The 19,725-nt window shown below is 43.4% G+C and overlaps 1 protein-coding gene across 1 annotated transcript in view; it reads right to left on the bottom strand.

Annotated features, from left to right (window-relative positions):
* ghra (growth hormone receptor a) overlaps positions 1–19,725 on the bottom strand; it is a 169,470-nt gene that overhangs the window by 51,299 nt on the left and 98,446 nt on the right. Inside the window, exons 3-7 of the mRNA XM_073047989.1 lie at positions 19,197–19,314; positions 11,034–11,188; positions 6,546–6,724; positions 4,756–4,918; positions 1,624–1,753 (exon numbers count right to left, since the gene is read on the bottom strand). Of these exons, the coding sequence (XP_072904090.1) occupies positions 1,624–1,753; positions 4,756–4,918; positions 6,546–6,724; positions 11,034–11,188; positions 19,197–19,314 (745 nt within the window). The remainder of the gene's footprint in view (positions 1–1,623; positions 1,754–4,755; positions 4,919–6,545; positions 6,725–11,033; positions 11,189–19,196; positions 19,315–19,725) is intronic.

Genomic DNA, 19,725 nt, shown 5'->3' with positions numbered 1-19,725 from the left:
ATTGGTTTCAAGTAATATTGAAATCCTGGTTAAGGAAAACAATGAGATGCATAGAAGGTGTAGGCAGGCAGGAACAAATGAGGTATTTGAGGAGTATAAGAAATACAAGAGGACACACGAGAAAGAAATCAGTAGGACTGTAAGAAATAATGAGGTTGCCCTAGTGGACAAGGTGAAGGAGAATCTTAAGGGATTCTACAGATATGTTAAGAGCAAAAGGGTTGCAAGGGTCAAAATTAGTCCTTGGGAAGATCAGAGTGGTAATCTGTTTGTGAAGATAAACAGATGAGGGAGATTTGAAATGGATAATTTTACATCTGTATTCACTGGGAGACGGACACACTCTCCAGCTGTGAGGCAAAGCAGCAGCAAGGTCATGGACCCTGTACAGATTACAGAGGAGGAGATGTTTGCTACCTTTGAGGACAAATCCCCAGGTCCTGACAAGGTCTTCCCTTGGACCCTGTGGGAGGCAAGTGCAGAAATTGCTGGGGCCCTAGCAGAGGTACTTAAATCATCCTTAGCGACAGGTGAGGTACTGGAGGACTGGAGGATAGCTGAGAAGTAAAGAAATAAGTAAGGCTCTAAAATTAAGCCATGAAATTATAGGCTGGAGAGCCTGACATCAGTAGAGGGAAAGTTATTGGAAGGTATTCTAAGGGTCCTGATATATAAATATTCGGAGAGACAGGGACTAATTAGGAATAGTCAGCATGGATCTGTGTGTAGTAAGTGGCATCTAACCAATCTTATAGAGTTTTTCAAGGAAGTTGCCAGGACAGTGGATGAAGGCAAAGCAGTGGATGTTGTCTACATGGACTTTAGTAAGGCCTTTGACTCTAATAAAACTTCTGCAAAAATCTAACAGAATTCTTGTTTTATTATTTGAATTAAAGTGTACAAACATTTATTTGGTATTTTTAAATAAATCGTTCAATAGTCATCTGAAGGACAATGAGAGGAAAGATTGATTTTGAAAGGGTGCGATTCAATTAATTATGTATTGCTTAAAAATCAACTCAGTTTTAACTACAACCTCAACTGAGAGCCCAGTTTGGTGCCATCTAAACCTGAATGGCATGGAGAGTTGGAAGTAGCTGGGAATGTTCTCAAAGAGGAAGATTCATTCTCTCTTACAAAGAAAAATCATAGGTGTAGGAAAATGAATACTGCAAAATGTATTTCACCAATCCATAAGACATAGGAGCAAGATTAGGCCATTCATCCCATTGAGTCTGCTCTGTAATTTCAGTATGACTGACTTATTATCCCCATTCACCCCATAACCTTTGATCCCCTTACTAATCAAGAATCTATCAACCCCCACTTTAAATATACTCAATGACCTGCCCTCCACAGCCATCTGTGGCAATGAATTCCAGGCTAAAGAAGTTTGTCTTCATTTCTGTTCTAACTGGATGTCCCTGTATTCTGGGGCTATGCCCTCCAGTCCTAGACTCCCTCCACCATAGGAAATATCCTCTCCACATTCACTCTTATGTAAGTCTTTGAATAGTCAACAGGTTTCAATGAGATCCCCCCTCATTCATCTGAATTCCAGTGAGTATAGGCCTAGAGCCATCAAATGCTCCTCCCAGAATTATTCTTGTGAATATATCTCACCCCTTTGTATAAAGGAATCTCAGCTCCCTGTGTTCTGTCAGGTTTTGGTAAGTTCCACTGCTCCACCTGCATGTGAAAGTTTCTTGCTCGGGTGAGCGACATTCGATAATGCTGGGCCTTTCTAACGGATCTGCAAGAGAAGAGCAGTACAGGTCAGAGCCCATCACCAAGCTCCAGGAAGCCATTCAGCTGCTTTTCTCAGACTTGGACAACCCTGCTCAACAAGATGCTGCTACTGTATCACCTGGATGGATCAGTCACACGACAATGGCAAGACAAGAACCACGACTCTGCCTTTCACTTCAATGCCCCCTTTTGTCCTGACCGAGGATCCTGGCACGTTCTTTAGGCGTCGACCTCGACACTGGTGAGTGAAGAAAGAACACTGGTCTTACCTGATGGTTTTCGTACAGACTCCTGAAAGGCCCTTTCAGCCAGAGGACTGGCATCGGTCATCGATAGTCAACAACAAGAGAGTCATGGAATTAGGCCCACCAGCCACCTGGTCCATGGCGACTCACGTTCACATCTTCGCCAGTCCCATTTGCCATTGTCTGCCCATATCCCTGCATCTGTCAAAGCATCATTTAAATGCTCTTAATGTCCCTGCCTCAGCCACCTCCTCTGGCCAGTCTCTTGGTGAAAAAGCTCCCCCTCAGGTTCCCATTAAATCTCTCTCTCTCCCTCACCTTAAGCCTGTGCCCTCTAGTACCCGATTTCCCAATCCGGGGAATCCAACTGTACATGTACCCTACCCATGCCCCTCATGATTTTATACACCTCGAAATGATCACCCCTCGGCTTCAATGCCAACCTGCTGAAACTCTCTCTATAACTCACTCCACTGAGTCCCAGCAACATCCTTGTAAACCTCTGTCCTTTTTTCCAGATTCATGGCATTGTTTCAACTGGTGACTAAACTGAACACAATATTCCAGATGAATCCTTTGCAACTTCCCAATTTCTGAATTCAGTGCTCTAACAGGTGTACACCTGTGTGCCAAAAGGCTTTTTCAGCACCCTGTCTTCCTATGATTCCACTTTCAGGGAACCATGTAAGTGTAGGTCCCTCTGTCCTACAACACACCCCAGGGTCACTGTTAAATTTCTACCTTCTCTTGTCTCCCCAAAATGCAAAACCTCACATTTATCCAAGTTAAACCCCATTTGCCATTCCTCTTACCCATCTGATGAAGATCTTTCTGTATATCCTGATAATCACCTTCAATGCCTGACACATCACTTCTTTTAGTGTTATCTGCAAACTTGTTAACCATGTTTTGTACATTCTCATCCAAATCATTGATATACACACAGTGGCCATTTTATTAGGTACAAAAGTGGAACTCGGTGTGGCTTTCTTCTGCTGTAGCCCTTTTACTACAAGGTTCAATGCGTTGTGCATTCAGAGATGCCCTTCTGAATGCCACTGTTGTAACGTCTGGTTAATTGAGTTACTGTCACCTTCCTGTCAGCTTGATCCAGTCTGGCCATTCTCCTCTGACCTCTCTCAAGGCATTTCGCCCACAGAGCTACTGAAACCACTCTGCCTGGGCCAACAATCACTCCATGGTCAAAATCACTTAGATCACATTTCTGCCCCATTCTGAACAACTGAACCTCTTGACCACGTCTTCATGCTTTTATGTTACCATACGATTGGCTGATTAGATATATTCTTTAACAAGCAGAAGTACAGGTGTACCTAATAAAGTGGCCACAAAGTGTAGATGACAAATAGCAATGGGCTATTTGTCACCAATCCCTGGGGAAATATACTGAGCTACATGTTGAAGAATGCAAGAGGAAAAACAACATATTAAGACAAAAACCCTGGATTTTATTCATAATATAACCCAGAGATGGACTTTCCTGCACTAGGAAGACCCGTTGTATTCTGACCGGCCTGGAAGACCCATTGTGTTCCGACCAGCCTCGAAGACACGTTATGTTCTGACCAGCCTGGGACGGGCAATGCATTTTCTAGTAAGGATACGTACAGCAAACCTGGCAATCTTCTCTCTTTACAGACCCAGTTTTGCCAGCTTGACCAAGTTCAAGTTCAGATTAATGTCATTCAGCCATACACACATAAACAACCAAATGAAACAACTTCTCTCCGGACCAAGGTGCACAACACAGTACTATTAACTCACGTACAACACCGATAGTAACATCACCACAAATAAGTTAATAAATAATAAGGTGCATTTATGACGCAAGTTAAAAAGTAAAGAGTACGTGATGAGTCCTGGGTGTTGGCAGGAAGTTCATTAGTCTCACTGCCTGAGGAAAGAAGCTGTTTCCCATCCTAACAGTTGTCCCAGTGCTATGGAACCTCCTACCTGATGATAGATTTGGGGGGGGTTCAAAGAGACTGCTGGACCAATGGGAGGGATCACTGATGCTACAAGCCTTGCTCCTGATAAACATCTCTGATGAGTGGAGAGACCCCAGCAGTCCTCACAGTCCTTTATCGGGATTTACGGCCAGGTGCCTTGCAATTCCCATACCAGACGTGATGCAGCTGCTCAGGACACACTCTATGGTGCTCCAGTAAAAACTGGTTTGAATGGGATGCGTGGAAGAGCCTCACTCACTTCAGTCTCCTCAGGAAGTAGACCACTTCCTAAAGAGGTGGTGTTGAGGACCAACTGAGAGTGGCATGCCCTAACAATGAGCACAACCACAATATTTCCTGGTCTATCAGCTAGCACTGAGTCTCACTTACTGCCCGTTCCACCGCTGCCGTTTAGGGCAGCAATGAAGATCCTCCATCTTTGTATAGAAGGATTCTTCACTGCTGTTTCCGTTAACAACCCATTAGGGTTGTTGGCCCTGAGCTGGACCCTAGTGCCTGGTGAACCACCCTTAGTTTGGCCTCTACACTTTGACCTGTTTGGCATGGGTGACCCTACCAACAGCCAATACACAAGGCTCTGATTCCAGCCAACAATGACCTCTCCAGGTCATTGAAGCACACAAGCCTCCAAACTCTACGACAAGGTCGCGATCCTCTTGGAGGCTGGCACTGAGAGTTATCAGTTAATCATGCAATCGTTAAATAACATCTGAAAACAATCTGTATGTGCACACTTCTACACTTAGTCATACATGGCGGTAAAGTTTCACCTTCTACTGAGTGCGGAGTTGGAAGGTAGACATATAAAATGTCGCTGAATTCACTGAAATTGCCAACATCTTGGTAACTGCACTTCAGCCGGATAGTGTACTCCTTCCCTGTTGCAAAGCCGTAAAGAGGTTGAGGTGGACACTGGCCAGGCAAGGTTTCAATCTGTGAATACAGAGAGTTTAGCAAATTTTGTATTAGTCGTTGAAACAACAAGGCTGCAGGAGCAGAATTAGAAAAAGGAAAGCGTTAGATTTTCTGAAAAACCTCTGCCATTATCTGACTACGTGGCTTTTTCTCAACATGAAACAACATTTAAAACACAGCACCTCCCTCTGGCACCCTGTCCCTTCCCTTTCTCCCATGGCCCACTCTCCTTTCCTATCAGATTCCTTTTTCAGCCCTTTACCTCTTCCCCCATCACCTCCTAGCTTCTCACCTCACCCCTCACCTGGCTTCACCTATCACCTTCCAGCTTGTGCTCCTTTCCCTCCCCCCACCTTCTGGCTTCTGCCCCCTTCCCTTCCAGTCTTGATAAAGGGTCTCAACTCAAATACTGCAAGTCTGGTTCACTGGTTCATTAGCAAGAGCGGCGTGGCCTCGGCTGTGGCACGGACTAGGCCCTCATGTCGTGGGATCACCTGTTGCAGCTGGCCACCAGAGGAAACACTGGCGATGGCGTGACGCAGTGCCTGTGCTGGGCTGGGGGATGGTCGGTCCCTCCGCTTAACGCTTCTCTCCAGTGTTCACTCGACGGAAGACAACCTGGATTGTGTTTGTCTGTGGGCTTGTTGTTGCCAACACTATCCATGCACCATCAGTCTATAGGACATGGGCTAGGTTTTCTTTGTGTGACTGCATGCTTACTACTATCTTATATGTGCTCTATTTGCCTTGTGCTGTGTGTGACTGTTGGTACTGTGTTTTGTACTTTGGCCCTAAAAGAGCACTGTTTCACTTGGCTGTGTACATGGTTGAATGATAATTAAACTTGAAGTTTAAGAGTTGACTGTTCATTCCTCTCCTGACCTGCTGAATCCCCCCAGCGTTATTTATCTATTTATTTAGCAATTAAAAGTTGAGTGGTCCTTCCAGCCCTTTGAGCCCCGCCACCCCAGCAAACTCCCAGCTCATATTATTCTAACCTAAGCGCAGGACAATTTACAATGACCAATTAACCAACCCAAAACGTGGGAGGAAACTGGAGCACCGGGGAAAACCCCAGACTGTCCATGGGGAGGATGTACAGAAACACCTTACAGAATGGTACGGAGTTGAACTCCCAAGTGTCGTGCTAACCCCTGAGCTACTGTGACGCTCTAACATTGTGAGTGTGTTCATCTGATGGTGCCAACCCCCTCTGCCTGGTCCTGTCTGCATGATGCTAACCCTCCCATCTCTGGTCCTGTCTGCATGATACTAACCCTCCCATCTCTGGTCCTGTCTGCATGATGCTAACCCTCCCATCTCTGGTCCTGTCTGCATGATGCTAACCCTCCCATCTCTGGTCCTGTCTGCATGATACTAACCCTCCCATCTCTGGTCCTGTCTGCATTCATATGCTGCAGAAACCAAACACCGATTGGGAGAGTGCTTTGCAGAACATCTCTGATCAAACAAGTCAGGGATGTTGGGATCTCGTGTTTCTGCTTGGTTTTGGTGGTGACAAGTGGAACATTTAATAACCTGATGAAAGAGGTGGTTTTCACCATTGTAAGAATGACCAAGATGGCAGATCTTGACTGAGAGTAAAGCATCTGTTTACTTCGTCAATAGTGATTGAAATACTTACCACACTCCAGTGCTCGGCCTGGCTGAGTTTATAGTGGATTTCAAATTTACGTGGGATCCATCCAGAGCTGGCATCGGCATTCGCTGACACTGCCCACCACAGCTGTATGTCCATGAACAGTCCCGACTGGCTAATATTCAACAACGACCAGTTCAATGAGATTGGAGCATCTGGTTTCACTAGCACAATGAGAGAAGAGTACAGGCAGTTATAATGGAAGTCAGGGATAGAGCAAAAAACACATAGTGAGACACAAGGGCTGGCGACATGAGGAGTGTGGTACAACAAAGGGATCTGTCTACTATAATACAAGTCCTTAATTCATTGAAAGTGGTATCACAGGTAGTTAGGTCCTAAAGAAAGCTTTTATAAAGTCAAGTCACTTTTATCATCATTTCGACCATAACTGCTGGTACAGTACATAGTAAAAACGAGACAACGTTTTTCAGGACCATGGTGTTACATGATACAGTACAAAAAACTAGACTGAACTACGTAAAAAAAACAACAACACAGAGAAAGCTACACTAGTCTACAGACCTACACAGGACTGTGTAAAGTGCACAAAAACAGTGCAAGCATTACAATAAATAATAAACAGGACAATAGGGCAAGGTGTCAGTCCAGGCTTCAGGTATTGAGGAGTCTGATAGCTTGGGGGAAGAAACTGTTACATAGTCTGGTTGTGAGAGCCCGAATGCTTCGGAGCATTTTCCCAGACGGCAGGAGGGAGAAGAGATTGTATGAGGGGTGCATGGGGTCCTTCATAATGCTATTTCCTTTGTGGATACAGCATGTAGTGTAAATGTCCGTGATGGCGGGAAGAGAGACCCCGATGATCTTCTCAGCTGACCTCACTCAAAGGCCTTCATAAATCAAAATACTGAGTACCAGACACAAATGAGAAAATCTGCAGGCGCTGGATATCTGAGCAACACACACACAATGCTGGAAGAACCTAGCAGGCCAGGCAGCATCGATGGAACAGAGTTCAGTCGACGTTTCGGGCCGAGACCCTTCAGCAGGACTGGAGTTTAAAGGTGGGGAAAGGGATGTAAAGTGATTCACATATCACAAAGTGATGGGTGAAACCAGCAGAGGGAGAGGTGAAATAAGAGCTGGGAAGTTATTGGTGAAAGAGATACAGGGATGGAGTACGGGGAGTCTTATAGCATGCATCTCTTTCACCAATCAACTTCCCAGCTCTTTTCTTCACCCCTCTCCCTCCAGATTTCACCTCTTACCTTGTGTATCTGCCTTCCCCACCTTTTAAATCTACTTGTCAACCTTTTTTCTCCAGTCCTGCTGAAGGGTCTCGGCCCGAAACATCGATTGTGCTCTGTTCCATAGATGCTGCTGAGTTCCTCCAGCACTTTGTGTGTGTTCACTGAGTACTGGAGACAGGATGTTACATTGAAGACATTGGTGAGGCTTAATTTGGAGTATCGTGTGCAGGAAAGATGTAAACAAGGTTGAAAGAGTGCAGAGAAAATTTACAAAGATGTTGCCAGGTCTGGAGGAGTTATAAGGAAGGAATGAATAGGTTAGGACATTATTCCTTGGATCATTGAAGTATACAAAATTATGAAGGGAATTAAGTGCAAGCATAGACACAAGAAGTACTGCAGATGCTGGAAATTGAGAGCAATACACAATGTGCTGTCATGGCTGATCCTGGGATCCCACTCAACCCCATACACCTGCCTTCTCATAATATCCTTTGATGCCCTGACTGATCAGGAAACAATCTTCTGCCTTAAGTATACCCACCAACTTGGCCTCCACCTCAGTGTGTGGCAGAGCATTCCACAGATTCACTAATCTCTAGCTAAAAAAATTCCTCCTTACTTCTGTTCTAAAGGACACTCAAAGCAGCTGCGCAGGTTGACTCTGTGGTTAAGAAGGCATACGGTGTATTGGCCTTCATCAATCATGATTTCCATAATGGTTTTTTACCCTTTAAGTTTCTTAACTCCACCCACAAAGATTCAACATTATCTGGCCCTATGTCAGCTCTTTCTAAAGATGTAAGAGATTCCATCTCTTACCAACAAAACCACACCAGCGCCTATCCTTTCAGTACAAAGTATATCCTATGATGATAAGCTCCTAACTATGGCCTTCTTTCGGCCACGATTCAGTGATGCCCACAACGCAATCTCTATTTGCACGACGTTTGTCCACCTTATTTCAAATGCTGCGTGCATTTAGCATTTCAGTCCTGCATTCTTCGCCCTTTAGAATTTTGCCTCTTTGGTACAATTTAACTCTTAGCTCTGTCTACATTTGTACCCACTCATTGGCTTGTCCTTCCTTACATTCATGTTACACCCATCATCTACTTGTAAATCTGCTGGTTCATCCTCAGCTCTGTCATACTGTTCCCATCCCCCTGCCATATTAGTTTAAACCACTCCCAACAGCTCTAGTAAACCTGCCCACAAGAATATTAGATTCAAGTACAATCTATCCCTTTTGTACAGGTCCCATTTGCCCCAGAAGAGGTCCCAATTATCCAGAAATCTGAATCCCTGCCCCCTGCTCCAGTTCTTCAGCCACACATTTATCTGCCACCTCAGTCTACTCCTATCCTTGCTGTCTCGTGGCACAGGCAACAATCCCGAGATTACTACCCTTGAGGTCCTGCTTCTCAGCTTCCTTCCTAACTCGCTGTATTCTTTTTTTCTTTCTATGGCTCTGTGACTGCTATAACACAGCTCCAGTAGCCTGGGCTCTTCATCGAGTCCAGTGTGGAGTTTGGGGACTCTCCTTATGAACATGTGGACTTCTGGCAGGTGCTTGTATTTCCTCCCACACGGCCACTGTGGATTGTACACAGTGTAGGGGTATCAGGAGAGTTGATGAATATATGTAAGAGAAAGTTTGCCAGGATATAAATGTTCAAAGTAAATTTATTATGCAAGTATGTATATGTCACCATATACCATGTCACCTTGAGATTAATTTCTTTCGGGTATTCACAGCGGAACAGAGAAATGCAATAGGATCAATGAGGTTACACAAAGACGGACAAACAATTATTGTGAAAAGGAAGGCAAACTGAGCAAATAAATAAATAGTACTTTATTTCTAATAATAAATTATTATTATTACAATGGGACAGTCTGGGAGTGGGGTGGCGCAGTAGCAGAGTGATTCATCTAACTCTATTACAGCGCCAGTGACCCGGGTTCAATTCCTGCCGCTGTGTGTAGGAGTTAGTGTGTTCTCCCTGTGAGCATGTAGGTTTCTGCTGGGTGCTCCAGTTTCCTCCCACAGTCCAGACACTTACGGGTTGGTAGGTTAACTGGTCACATGGTGTAATTGGGCAGCGCGGACTTGGGCCGTTAGGGCTTGTTGCCAGGTTCTATCTTGATATAAATAAAATAAAGATCAACTCAATGGTCTCCTACGTAGGTCATTAAAAACTTTCTTTCTTACGTACGTTGGAAACATGGATGATAAAAAAAAGAGGCTATGTGGGAGGGGTTAGATTGACTGAGAGCAGGTTCAATGGCTGGCCACAAAATGCTGGTGGAACACAGCAGGCCAGGCAGCATCTATAGGGAGAAGCGCTGTCGACGTTTCGGGCTGAGATCCTTCATCAGTACTAACTGAAAGAAAAGATAGTAAGAGATTTGGGAAATTTTGTATGTGTTGTTGTTTGAATTTCCAGCATCTGCAGATTTCCTCGTGTTTGCTCAATGGCTGGCCGAAGGGCCTGTACTCTACTGTGCTTAACTATTCTACAATATGAGGATATGATTTAGAATCGGTGGCTTTGCTTGAGTCATTGGCACCTCGATATAACAAGAATGTTTTACATGTGTTACGGGGCGCTGGTGGACAACAGCAGTAACAGAACAAGTTTCAAACTCAGTTTCTCATTGGGACAGTGAAACCACAGGCAGTACTTGTAAAGTTGCAATAATAAATGCAGTCCTCTTCTGTTGGTGGATAGGAAGGCACTACAACGGTACTCAAAACTATTCAACACCTCACCATCACCTTCCTGTCCACCATCAAGGACATGATACAGAAAGATGCTGGACAAGGGCCAGTTACATCACAAAGGATCCTGCACATGGACTATTTGTCCCACTCTCATCAGGGATGAGGCTATATAGCATCCACAGGACCACCAGACTCAAACACAGTAACTTTCCCCAAGCAGTAAGGCTGATCAACACCTCCACCCATTAAACCACCCCTCCACACCCCCAACCACCACTACTTTATTGTTTCCTGTCATCTCCTTATGTACAGACACTCCTGTGCCTAGCGTCACTTTGCGGACATACATATAATCAATCTATCTTATGTATTTATATTTACTGTGTTTTTATTATTATTATTGTGTTCTTTATCTTATTATGTTTTTTTGTGCTGCATCAGGTCCAGAGTAACAATTATTTTGTTCTCCTTTAAACTTGTGTACTGGAAATGACATTAAACAATCTTGAATCTTGTCAAGTCTTGCTTACTTACCAATTTCAGCGAGTACGAAACATCGATGGTCGTGTGTGATGTTACCAGACTTTAGTTGAACACAATACTCAGTCTCTGAAGTATGGGTCTGATTGAAGTAACAGCTATTTTCTCTAGCGATATACTTCGGACATTCTCTCCAGTTGGAATTATTCCTGGACAGAAAATAACAATCAGTCACACATTCAGACATATAACTGTTCCCTGTGTTAAATACAATGCAAGTTAGGTACATTGGACAAGAGTCAGTAGTGTGGATATTACAACTATTGCCAGCATTGAACAAATAACACAACAGCGTGGTTGGAAATTTCACCTGGCCCACATGGAATTCATCTTAGCCGAAAAAAGCAAAGATCGCAATGGTAGAAACATTGGTCATAATTTTAAACGCAAGAGATTCTGCAGATGCTGGAAATCCAGAGCAACACATACTAAACGCTGGAGGAATTCAGCAGGTCGAGCAGCATCCATGGAAATGAATAAACGGTCAACGTTTTGGACTGAGAACATCCTTCAGGACTGAGAAGGAAGGGTGAAGGTGCCAGATTAAGGAGGTGGGGCGAAGGAGGAGGATAGCCAGAAGGTGACGGGTGAAGCCAGATGGGCGGGAGAGGAAGGAATCTGATAACAAGGAGAATGGAACATGGGAGAAAGGGAAGGAGACCCAGGGGGAGGTGGTAAGAGGTGAGAAGAGGTAAGAGGCCTAAGTGGAGAAGGAAAAAAGGGGGGAGAGGGTAGGGAATTTATTTTTACCAAAAGGAGAAATCGGTGTTCATGCCATCAAGTTGGAGCCTACCCAAATAGAATATAGGGTGTTGCTCCTCAACCCTGAGGGTGGACCGACATGTAACAATGGGAATGGGAATTAAAATGTTTGGCCACTGGGAATTTCCACTTTTGGTAGATGGAGCAGAGGTGCTCGACGAAGCAGTCCACCAATTTACGATGAGTCTCTCCATTGTAGAGGAGGCAGCATCAGGAAAATAATATTATATTTAAGAATTATTTAAAAATATTTGATGAGGGACTTCCGGTAAGATGGCGATTGTTTAGCTGCTCCGAACTTTTGTTCCGTTACTGTCGCTACCTTTGCACTAAATGTCTCCATTTATTAAACCTTAGTTAGGAATTATTTCGGTATCTCTTACTTGCCTGTGAATATATCTAACTTACAATGTCTAGCAAGAGTTCTAAATCCGGGAGAAAAGAAGCTATGACCCCGTCGGACGAGACGATGGTTGCGCTCGGAAAGCTCTGAGACGAAATCTTAAAGGAATTTAAAACCGCTTTCAAACAGTTAGAAGACAAACTGGATCGGATCAACGATAAAGTGGACAAACATGCTGAACACTTATCTCGCATCGATTCGACTTCTGAAGATTTAGGAAGTCGTGTTCGATACTTGGAGACTCTCTGTTCCAGCTTAGAGGAAAAATCTAACAAACTTCTTTCCAAAATGGTGGATCTCGAAAATCGTAGCAGACGCTGTAACATCAGAATTCTGGGATTACCAGAGGCGACTGAAAAGGGATCAACCGTGAAGTTTTTCGCCGAGTTTCTCTGTGAGTTATTCGGAAAAGATTTGCTTCCGAAGCCGCCCGAGCTCGAACGGGCACACAGAGTTTACGTTCCCCCCGGAACTCTGGGCTCCCGCCCGCGACCAGTAATCTTGTGTTTCCATCAATACCAGGTAAAACACAGTCTGATCGTAGAGGCGCGTCGCAGAGGGTCTTTTCCTTTCCAGGATACAACCATTCGCTTTGTGGAAGATTTTGCACCCCAGACCTTAAAGATGCGCGCTGAGTTTAAAGGCGCAATGAAAGTGCTTTTTGATCGTGGTTTCAAACCTTCCCTTCGTAACCCTGCCGATCTACGAATCAAGCTTAATACCGGGAAATACAAGTGGTTCAAATCAGCGAAGGAAGCTGAAGCGTTTGTGGCAAGTCTTCCGGCTATCCAGTCATCTTCAGAATCTGATCGGACCTCCTAAAATGGTGGATAAGTACTCCTCGTAGTAAAATTACTTTTTCTGGACTCGGAATTCACTTGAATCACTCAGACATTATTCATTGAAACTTTAAGGGCTGTTGATAATCTCTCCCGGGATTTGGTGTGTGTGTAATCTATTTTTATTCTTGTATAACTTTACCTACAGAGTTCTACAACTAACTCTAACTTGTTTTGGAGGTTCGAAGTCTTTAGTGAAGGCCTCCCTGTTTGTCAGTTCACAGTTCAATTGTTGAAATATTTTTCCTTTGTTTTAAATATTTATTTATTTTATCTTTTTTTTTCTTTTCTTCACCCCTTGTTTCTAATCTCTGAATTTTTTTCTCCCTTCTCTGTAAATGGTTGATAAATACTTGTCTTGAATTTATAATTTTCCCCTTCGTCTTCTTTTTTCTTTTTCTTTCTTACCTTTTTTTCCCTTTCTCTTACTTTATTCTTCTATAATTTTTCGCGGGTAGGTTAGTTTTGGTTTTCTTCCGATTTTCTCTGTATTAAGTTTTATACTTCTGCAGAAGGTGTTCTAATCTGTAGTTATGTTTTCTAGTGCATAAACTAGTTACTATTTGCTATAGTATTTATACAGAACTGTTGTTAATGACACAGATCTGGAAGTTGTATTTGGGTTAATTTTTTTGGTAGAGCTAGCTACTTGTTTTGGTAGCCGTCTAGTTTTGGGTTGTGCGGATGGGGTGGATTTTCCAGTTCCAACATCTCTTTATTGCTTAGGACATGTTTATATTTTGACCTTACGAATCTATGTTTACATCTCTGCTCCCAGACTGCTATTGTACTGCTTGACTTTTTATATGCCTGCTGCCTTTTATGCATTAGTAATTGATAATGGCTAGTGCACTTAAATTCGTGAGCTGGAATGTAAAGGGATTGAACCACCCTGTTAAAAGGAGGAAGGTATTCTCACATATCAAACAACTCAAAGCTGACATTGCTTTCCTCCAAGAAACTCATATTCGTTGTTTTGATAACTCCCGGCTTCTGTCAAAGTGGGCGGGTCAGCATTTTCATTCATCCTTTGCCGCTAAAGCTAGGGGAGTTTCCATTCTTATTAATTCAAATATTCCTTTTGAACTCCATAATAAAATATCTGATACAAATGGCCATTTTATTATTGTTTCTGGTAAACTATATAACACTAAAGTTGCACTAGCAAACCTGTATGCCCCCAACTTTGATGATGTTAACTTTTTTGAACGGTTTTTTTTCCTCACTACCAGACTTAAACTCATACTCTCTTATATTGGGTGGTGATCTCAACTGTTGGTTGGATCCTAAACTGGACCGATCGTCCTCTGTTACCAGATCACCTACTAAATCTGCCTTAGCTATTCAATCGGTTCTTAATTCGGATCTAAAGATCCATAAGGTCTGGGGACCTTTTATCGAGTACTTTCATAACCTTCCACTTGACTAGGGTTTTGTTTTTTTTTCTTTTTTTTTCTTTTCGGTCCCTTGCTTTCAGCTCCCTTTTTTTCTGGTAGTAGGCATTATTATCCTCTGTTGCTAAGTGTATTCACAGTCTGGGAGTTTGACTGTCAGGACTTATACTCTTTATACTGTGTGGTGGTTGGTCTGGAGTTGTTGTTTTTTTCTTGTGTTGTGGGGCTTGGGGAGGACGCTAAGCTCACTTGTCTTTAATTTAGGTGCTTTTTTTGTTAAATTTTCTTCCTTTGCAGCATATTGTTATTGTATGCTTAATCTCGCACTGTATTAATGCTCCTCATTGGGATTTGGGGTTTTTAATTTTGTAAAATGTTTTGAAAAACTAATTTAAAAAATTAAAAAAATAAAAAAATATTTGATGAAAAGATGTGCTAGCATTGGAGAAGGTCCAGAGGAGGTTCACAAGGATGACCCCAGCAATGAAAGGCTAATGTATGAGGAGCTCTGGGCCTGTACTCACTGGAGTTTCAAAGAATGAGGGGGATCTCATTGAAACCTATCAAATATTGAAAGGTCCCAATAGAATGGATGTGGAGAGAATGTTTCCTATAGTGTGAGAATCTAGGACAAGAAAGCACAGCCTCAGAATAGAGAGACATCCATTTAGAACAGAGATGAGAAGGAATTTCTTAAACCGGGCGGTATTCATTGCCACAGATGTCTGTGGAGGCTGTCATATTTAAAGCGGAGTTTGATAAGTTCTTGCTTAATCAGTGCATCAAAGATTACATGGAGAGACAGGAGAATGGGGTTGTGAAGGATAATAAATCAGCCATGATGGACCGGTGAAGACTCGATGGGCTGAATGGCCTAATTCTGCTCCTATGTCTTATGGAAATTAAAGGAGCATAGATATACCAAGCAGTTATTTGTTTAATAATTTAACTACTAAATTGGAAACATCTGTAGGGATAGTCATGATGCCAAATAAGTAAGCTGCCTCTTTTAGTGGCTCTCTGCCATCAGGAGGAGTTGGTAGAGTGTTCACATGCATGGGGTTACGGAATTTAGAGCTTGCAACCGGATTTAATTAACAAGGTTCACCCAATACTACTCTGGAGGTCAATATTTAAGAAAGAATAACCAAAATGGTCATGGATTTTCTGGTCTGCAGTAAATTGGATGGATTTGTGAATGTGTTATGTAAAACTACACTGGAGCTGATTCAAAAAGAAGGCAACATTTTACAGAATTACTTGATATGTAGAATAGTACTTTATATACTTTATACTCTATTACTTTATAAATAGAATACTCTTCACTGGTTCATTGGTGAGGCCGATGGCAGGGCAGTTGTCTGAGCAGGCCCTCGTGGTCTGTTGCAGTTCACCTGTGCCGAAGGTGATGTGGCACAGTGTCAATGCTGGGTTAGGGCTAACCTCTATCATCGGTGCTGCCCTCCAGTATTCACGGTGGAAGACAAGCTGCAATGCGATCCTCTGCGGCTGCACTAGTACGTGATGATCGGACTGCTGTGGGCTTGCTCTTGCCGACAACACCTCAAGCACCATCAATCTGCAGGACGTGGCACTTAGGGACTTGGCCTACATTATTACTATTAACTTTTTGACTCTATTGTTACTGCCTTTGTAATTATACCAGAAAATCAGAGATGAGAGGATCAGAGAGATCTTGGGGTCCTTGTCCAAAAGCTGCTGCGCAGGTTGACAATATTGTTCAAAAGGCGTATGTGTGTTGCCTTTCATCAACCGTAGGATTGAGTTCAAGAGCTGTGAGGTAAATTTACAGCTATATAACTTGGTCAGACCTCACCTGGAGTGTTCAGTTCTGATCACCTCACTACAGGAAGGATGTGGATACTACAGAGAGAGTGTAGAGGAGAGGAGCATGCCTTATGAGAATACGTTGAATGAACTTGGCCTTTTCTCCTTGGAGTGATGGAGGATAAGAGGTGACCTGATAGAGGTGTACAAGATGATGAGGGGCATTGACCAGAGGCTGTTTCCCAGGGCTGAGGGGGCACAGTTTTAAGGTGTTTGGAAGTAGGTACAAGGGGGATGTCAGGGGTGAGTTTTTCACACAGAGTGGTGGGTGCGTGGAATGCACTGCCAGTGATGGTGGTGCAAGTGGATACAATAGGGTCTTTTAACAGACTCTTAGATAGGTACGTGAGCTTAGAAAAATAGAGGGTTGTGCACTAGGGAAATTCTAGGCAGTCTCTAGTGTAGGTTATATGATCGGCACAACATTGTGGGCCGTTAATGTGCTGTAAATTTCTATGTTCTACATATAGTATATGTGCTTTGTGCTGTGTGAGACTGTTGGTACTGTGTTTTGCACCGTGGGCCCAGAAGAATGCTGTTTCGTTTGGCTGTATCCATGTTTATTGATGTATGGTTGAACAACAATTAAACTTGAACTTGTAGTTGAAAAGGAACAAGTCACTGTGTCCAAAAGCAACAGCCGGTGGATAGTGGGTAATATATAGGTGAAAGAAAGGGCTTTTAGGAAAAGGAATTTTCTCAACCTGCTCATTCCCCTGCAGTGAACTGAATCAGCCAATTACCTCCTTGACTTTACTTCCTCTAACATTGCACACTATTTCCTAAACTTCTCCTTTTCCTTTCGCTACCTGTTGTAAAAACAAATCTCTTCCTCATTCTAAGGCAACACGAGTGAATCTGCAGATACTGGAAATAAATAAAAACACAAAATGCTGGCAGAACTCAGCAGGCCAGACAGCATCTATGGGAGGAGGTAGTGACGATGTTTCGGGCCGAAACCCTTCATCAGGAGTGAAGTAACATGGGATGGTCGAGGGGGGATAAGAAGTTGGGGGAGGAATGGAGTAGAGAACTGGGAAGTGATAGGCTGGAGGGAAATGGGCTAGGGGGAAGGTGGAGAATTATGGGAAATAAAAGAGAAAGAAAGGTAGGGCTGGGGTGAGATTATAGTGAGGGGGGAAAAGAGAACCAGACTAAAATTATAGATAGGGATGGGGTGGGGGGGGCAGGGGTATCAATGGAGGTCTGTGAATTGAATGTTCATGCCGGCAGGTAGGAGGCTACCAGCATTTTGCGTTTTTATTTCTTCCTCATTCTAGTCTTTTCTGTTTTCTAATCTTTCCCTTCGGGTTGTTCCTCATTCTCAATGGAAGTACAAAAGCAGCACTTCTTGCATCACAGTTCGGTAGAGTAATTCAGATGTGCAGGAACGTAAGAAGCTGTAGAGAGTAGAGAACACAGCCCAATACATTATGACACATCCCTCCCCTCCCCACCATCTTACAGGAGGCACTCCTTCAACGACAGATCGAGTGGATAGCCAGAGACTTTTTCCCAGGGCAGAAATTTCTAACACCAGTGAGTATAATTTTAAGGTGATTGGAGAAAATTCTAGGGGGTTGGCAGAGGAAAGATCATTACTCAGAGAAAGGGGATGCACGGATTGCCCTGCCAGAGGTGTTGGTAGAGGCTGATAAATTAAGGTCATTTAAGAGACTCTTAAATAGGCAGATTGGTGAAGGAAAAATGGAGGGCTATGTGGGAGGGAAGGGTTAGATTGATCTCAGATTAAAAGATTGGCACAAGATCAGGGGCCAAAAGGACCTGTACTGTGCTAGGTTCTATATCGAGGTAGAAAACATACATCTTCAAAGATCCCCACCATCCAGGCCATGCCTTCTCTTATACCTATCATTGAGCAGGAGGTACAGAAGCCTGAATTCCCACAATGAACTTTTGACTTCTCCACTTCACTATACCTTCACACTGACAGAAGTTGAAAGTTTGTACTCTGCGTAAGCAGTGTTATGTAAAAGCACAATTCCATTTTGATGGGCCTGAAGTTGGTCCCCACTGACAGAGGTTACCACCTCTTCCACTGTGTAACCAACATCTTGTGCGCTGCTAACTTACGCTGTGAAAAAAACTACAAGATTTAAGTGAATTTAAACTCTAAATGCTAACTACAAAACACTTTTGTGACTATCAGCACCTCAATCAGCTTTTTCAGTCCCTCCACAAATTCCAATTCCATTCCTCAGGTGCCAGTCTAGCATTTGCCCTCTACAGGAACACACATAAGATGCTGGAGGGACTCATCAGGTCAGACAGGAAGGGGATAAACAGTTGACAGTTCAGACTGAGACCCTTCATCAAGACTGGAACAGACAGCGTCAGAAGCCAGAATAAGAGGTTAGGGAAAAGGGAAGGAGTACAAGCTGGCAGGTGATAGGTGAGACCAGGTGAGGGGCAAGGTGGGTGGGTGGGGTAAGTGGGGATGAAGTCAGAAGCTGGAAGGCAATAGGTGGAAGAGGTGAAGAGCTAGAGAAGGAGGAGCCTGATAGGAGAGGAGAGTAGATCATGGGAGAAAGAGGTAGGGGAGGGGACACAGAGGGAGATGACAGGCAGGGCTTTCTTTTTCTAGTAATGTGGCACTTGGATTTGGGTAAAATCAGAAAATCCCACATGTAGAAAATGGAGCTGTGCTGGTTTTTAAGAATCGGTATTATTTCATGTGATGAAGTTTCTATTTCTCACATGGGGAGAAGTTCTCAGATTCTCACACTTTGCTCACTGAAAAGGATAGAGCTGCTTCACGGAATTAATCCACTTATGTTACAAGCTACATGACTGGACAATTGTGCTGGTGAGTGTCAACCGTAGACACTGACTCGGTTATGGCATAAAATAATCACCCAAACACGGGGAGAAAAAGCAAATCAATACCCACCCTTCTGCATAAAGGAACTTCAGCTGGCCATGTTCGGTCCGATTCCAGACGCTTCCGACACTCCAACTGCACGTGAAGGTCTCCTGTTCTGGTGAGCGGCACTCTGTGATACTAGGTCCTTTTGAAGGAGATGAGAAAGTATGGTTACCATGAGGCAAGCGACATATTTCCTCTCCTGTTTTTGATCCCAAATTACAATAGACAAAACAGATTCCAAGTGTGTTCGAGGATTACATAGATGTAGACATAATCCACTTCCCTAACATTCACCAATCATCTCTGTTCCCTCCTCAAAAAATTCAATCAAGTTCCTAAAACATGAATTCCCAGAACAAAGCTTCTCTATTCTCATCATTAATCTCTATGCTTTTCCAAATGTTAGTAGATCCTATCCCTACACACCTTCTTCCAATAATTACTCTGCTACTGATAGGCTCACCTGCCCATAATCTCCTGGTTTGTCCCATTCACCTTAAACAAACAAACACCGGCTCTTCTCTAGGTTTTGTGATGTCATCTGAGATCAATG

This window comes from Hemitrygon akajei, chromosome 6 (assembly GCF_048418815.1).
Source record: "Hemitrygon akajei chromosome 6, sHemAka1.3, whole genome shotgun sequence".
NCBI lineage: Eukaryota > Metazoa > Chordata > Chondrichthyes > Myliobatiformes > Dasyatidae > Hemitrygon > Hemitrygon akajei.
This window is presented reverse-complemented; position numbering and strand designations above follow the sequence as displayed.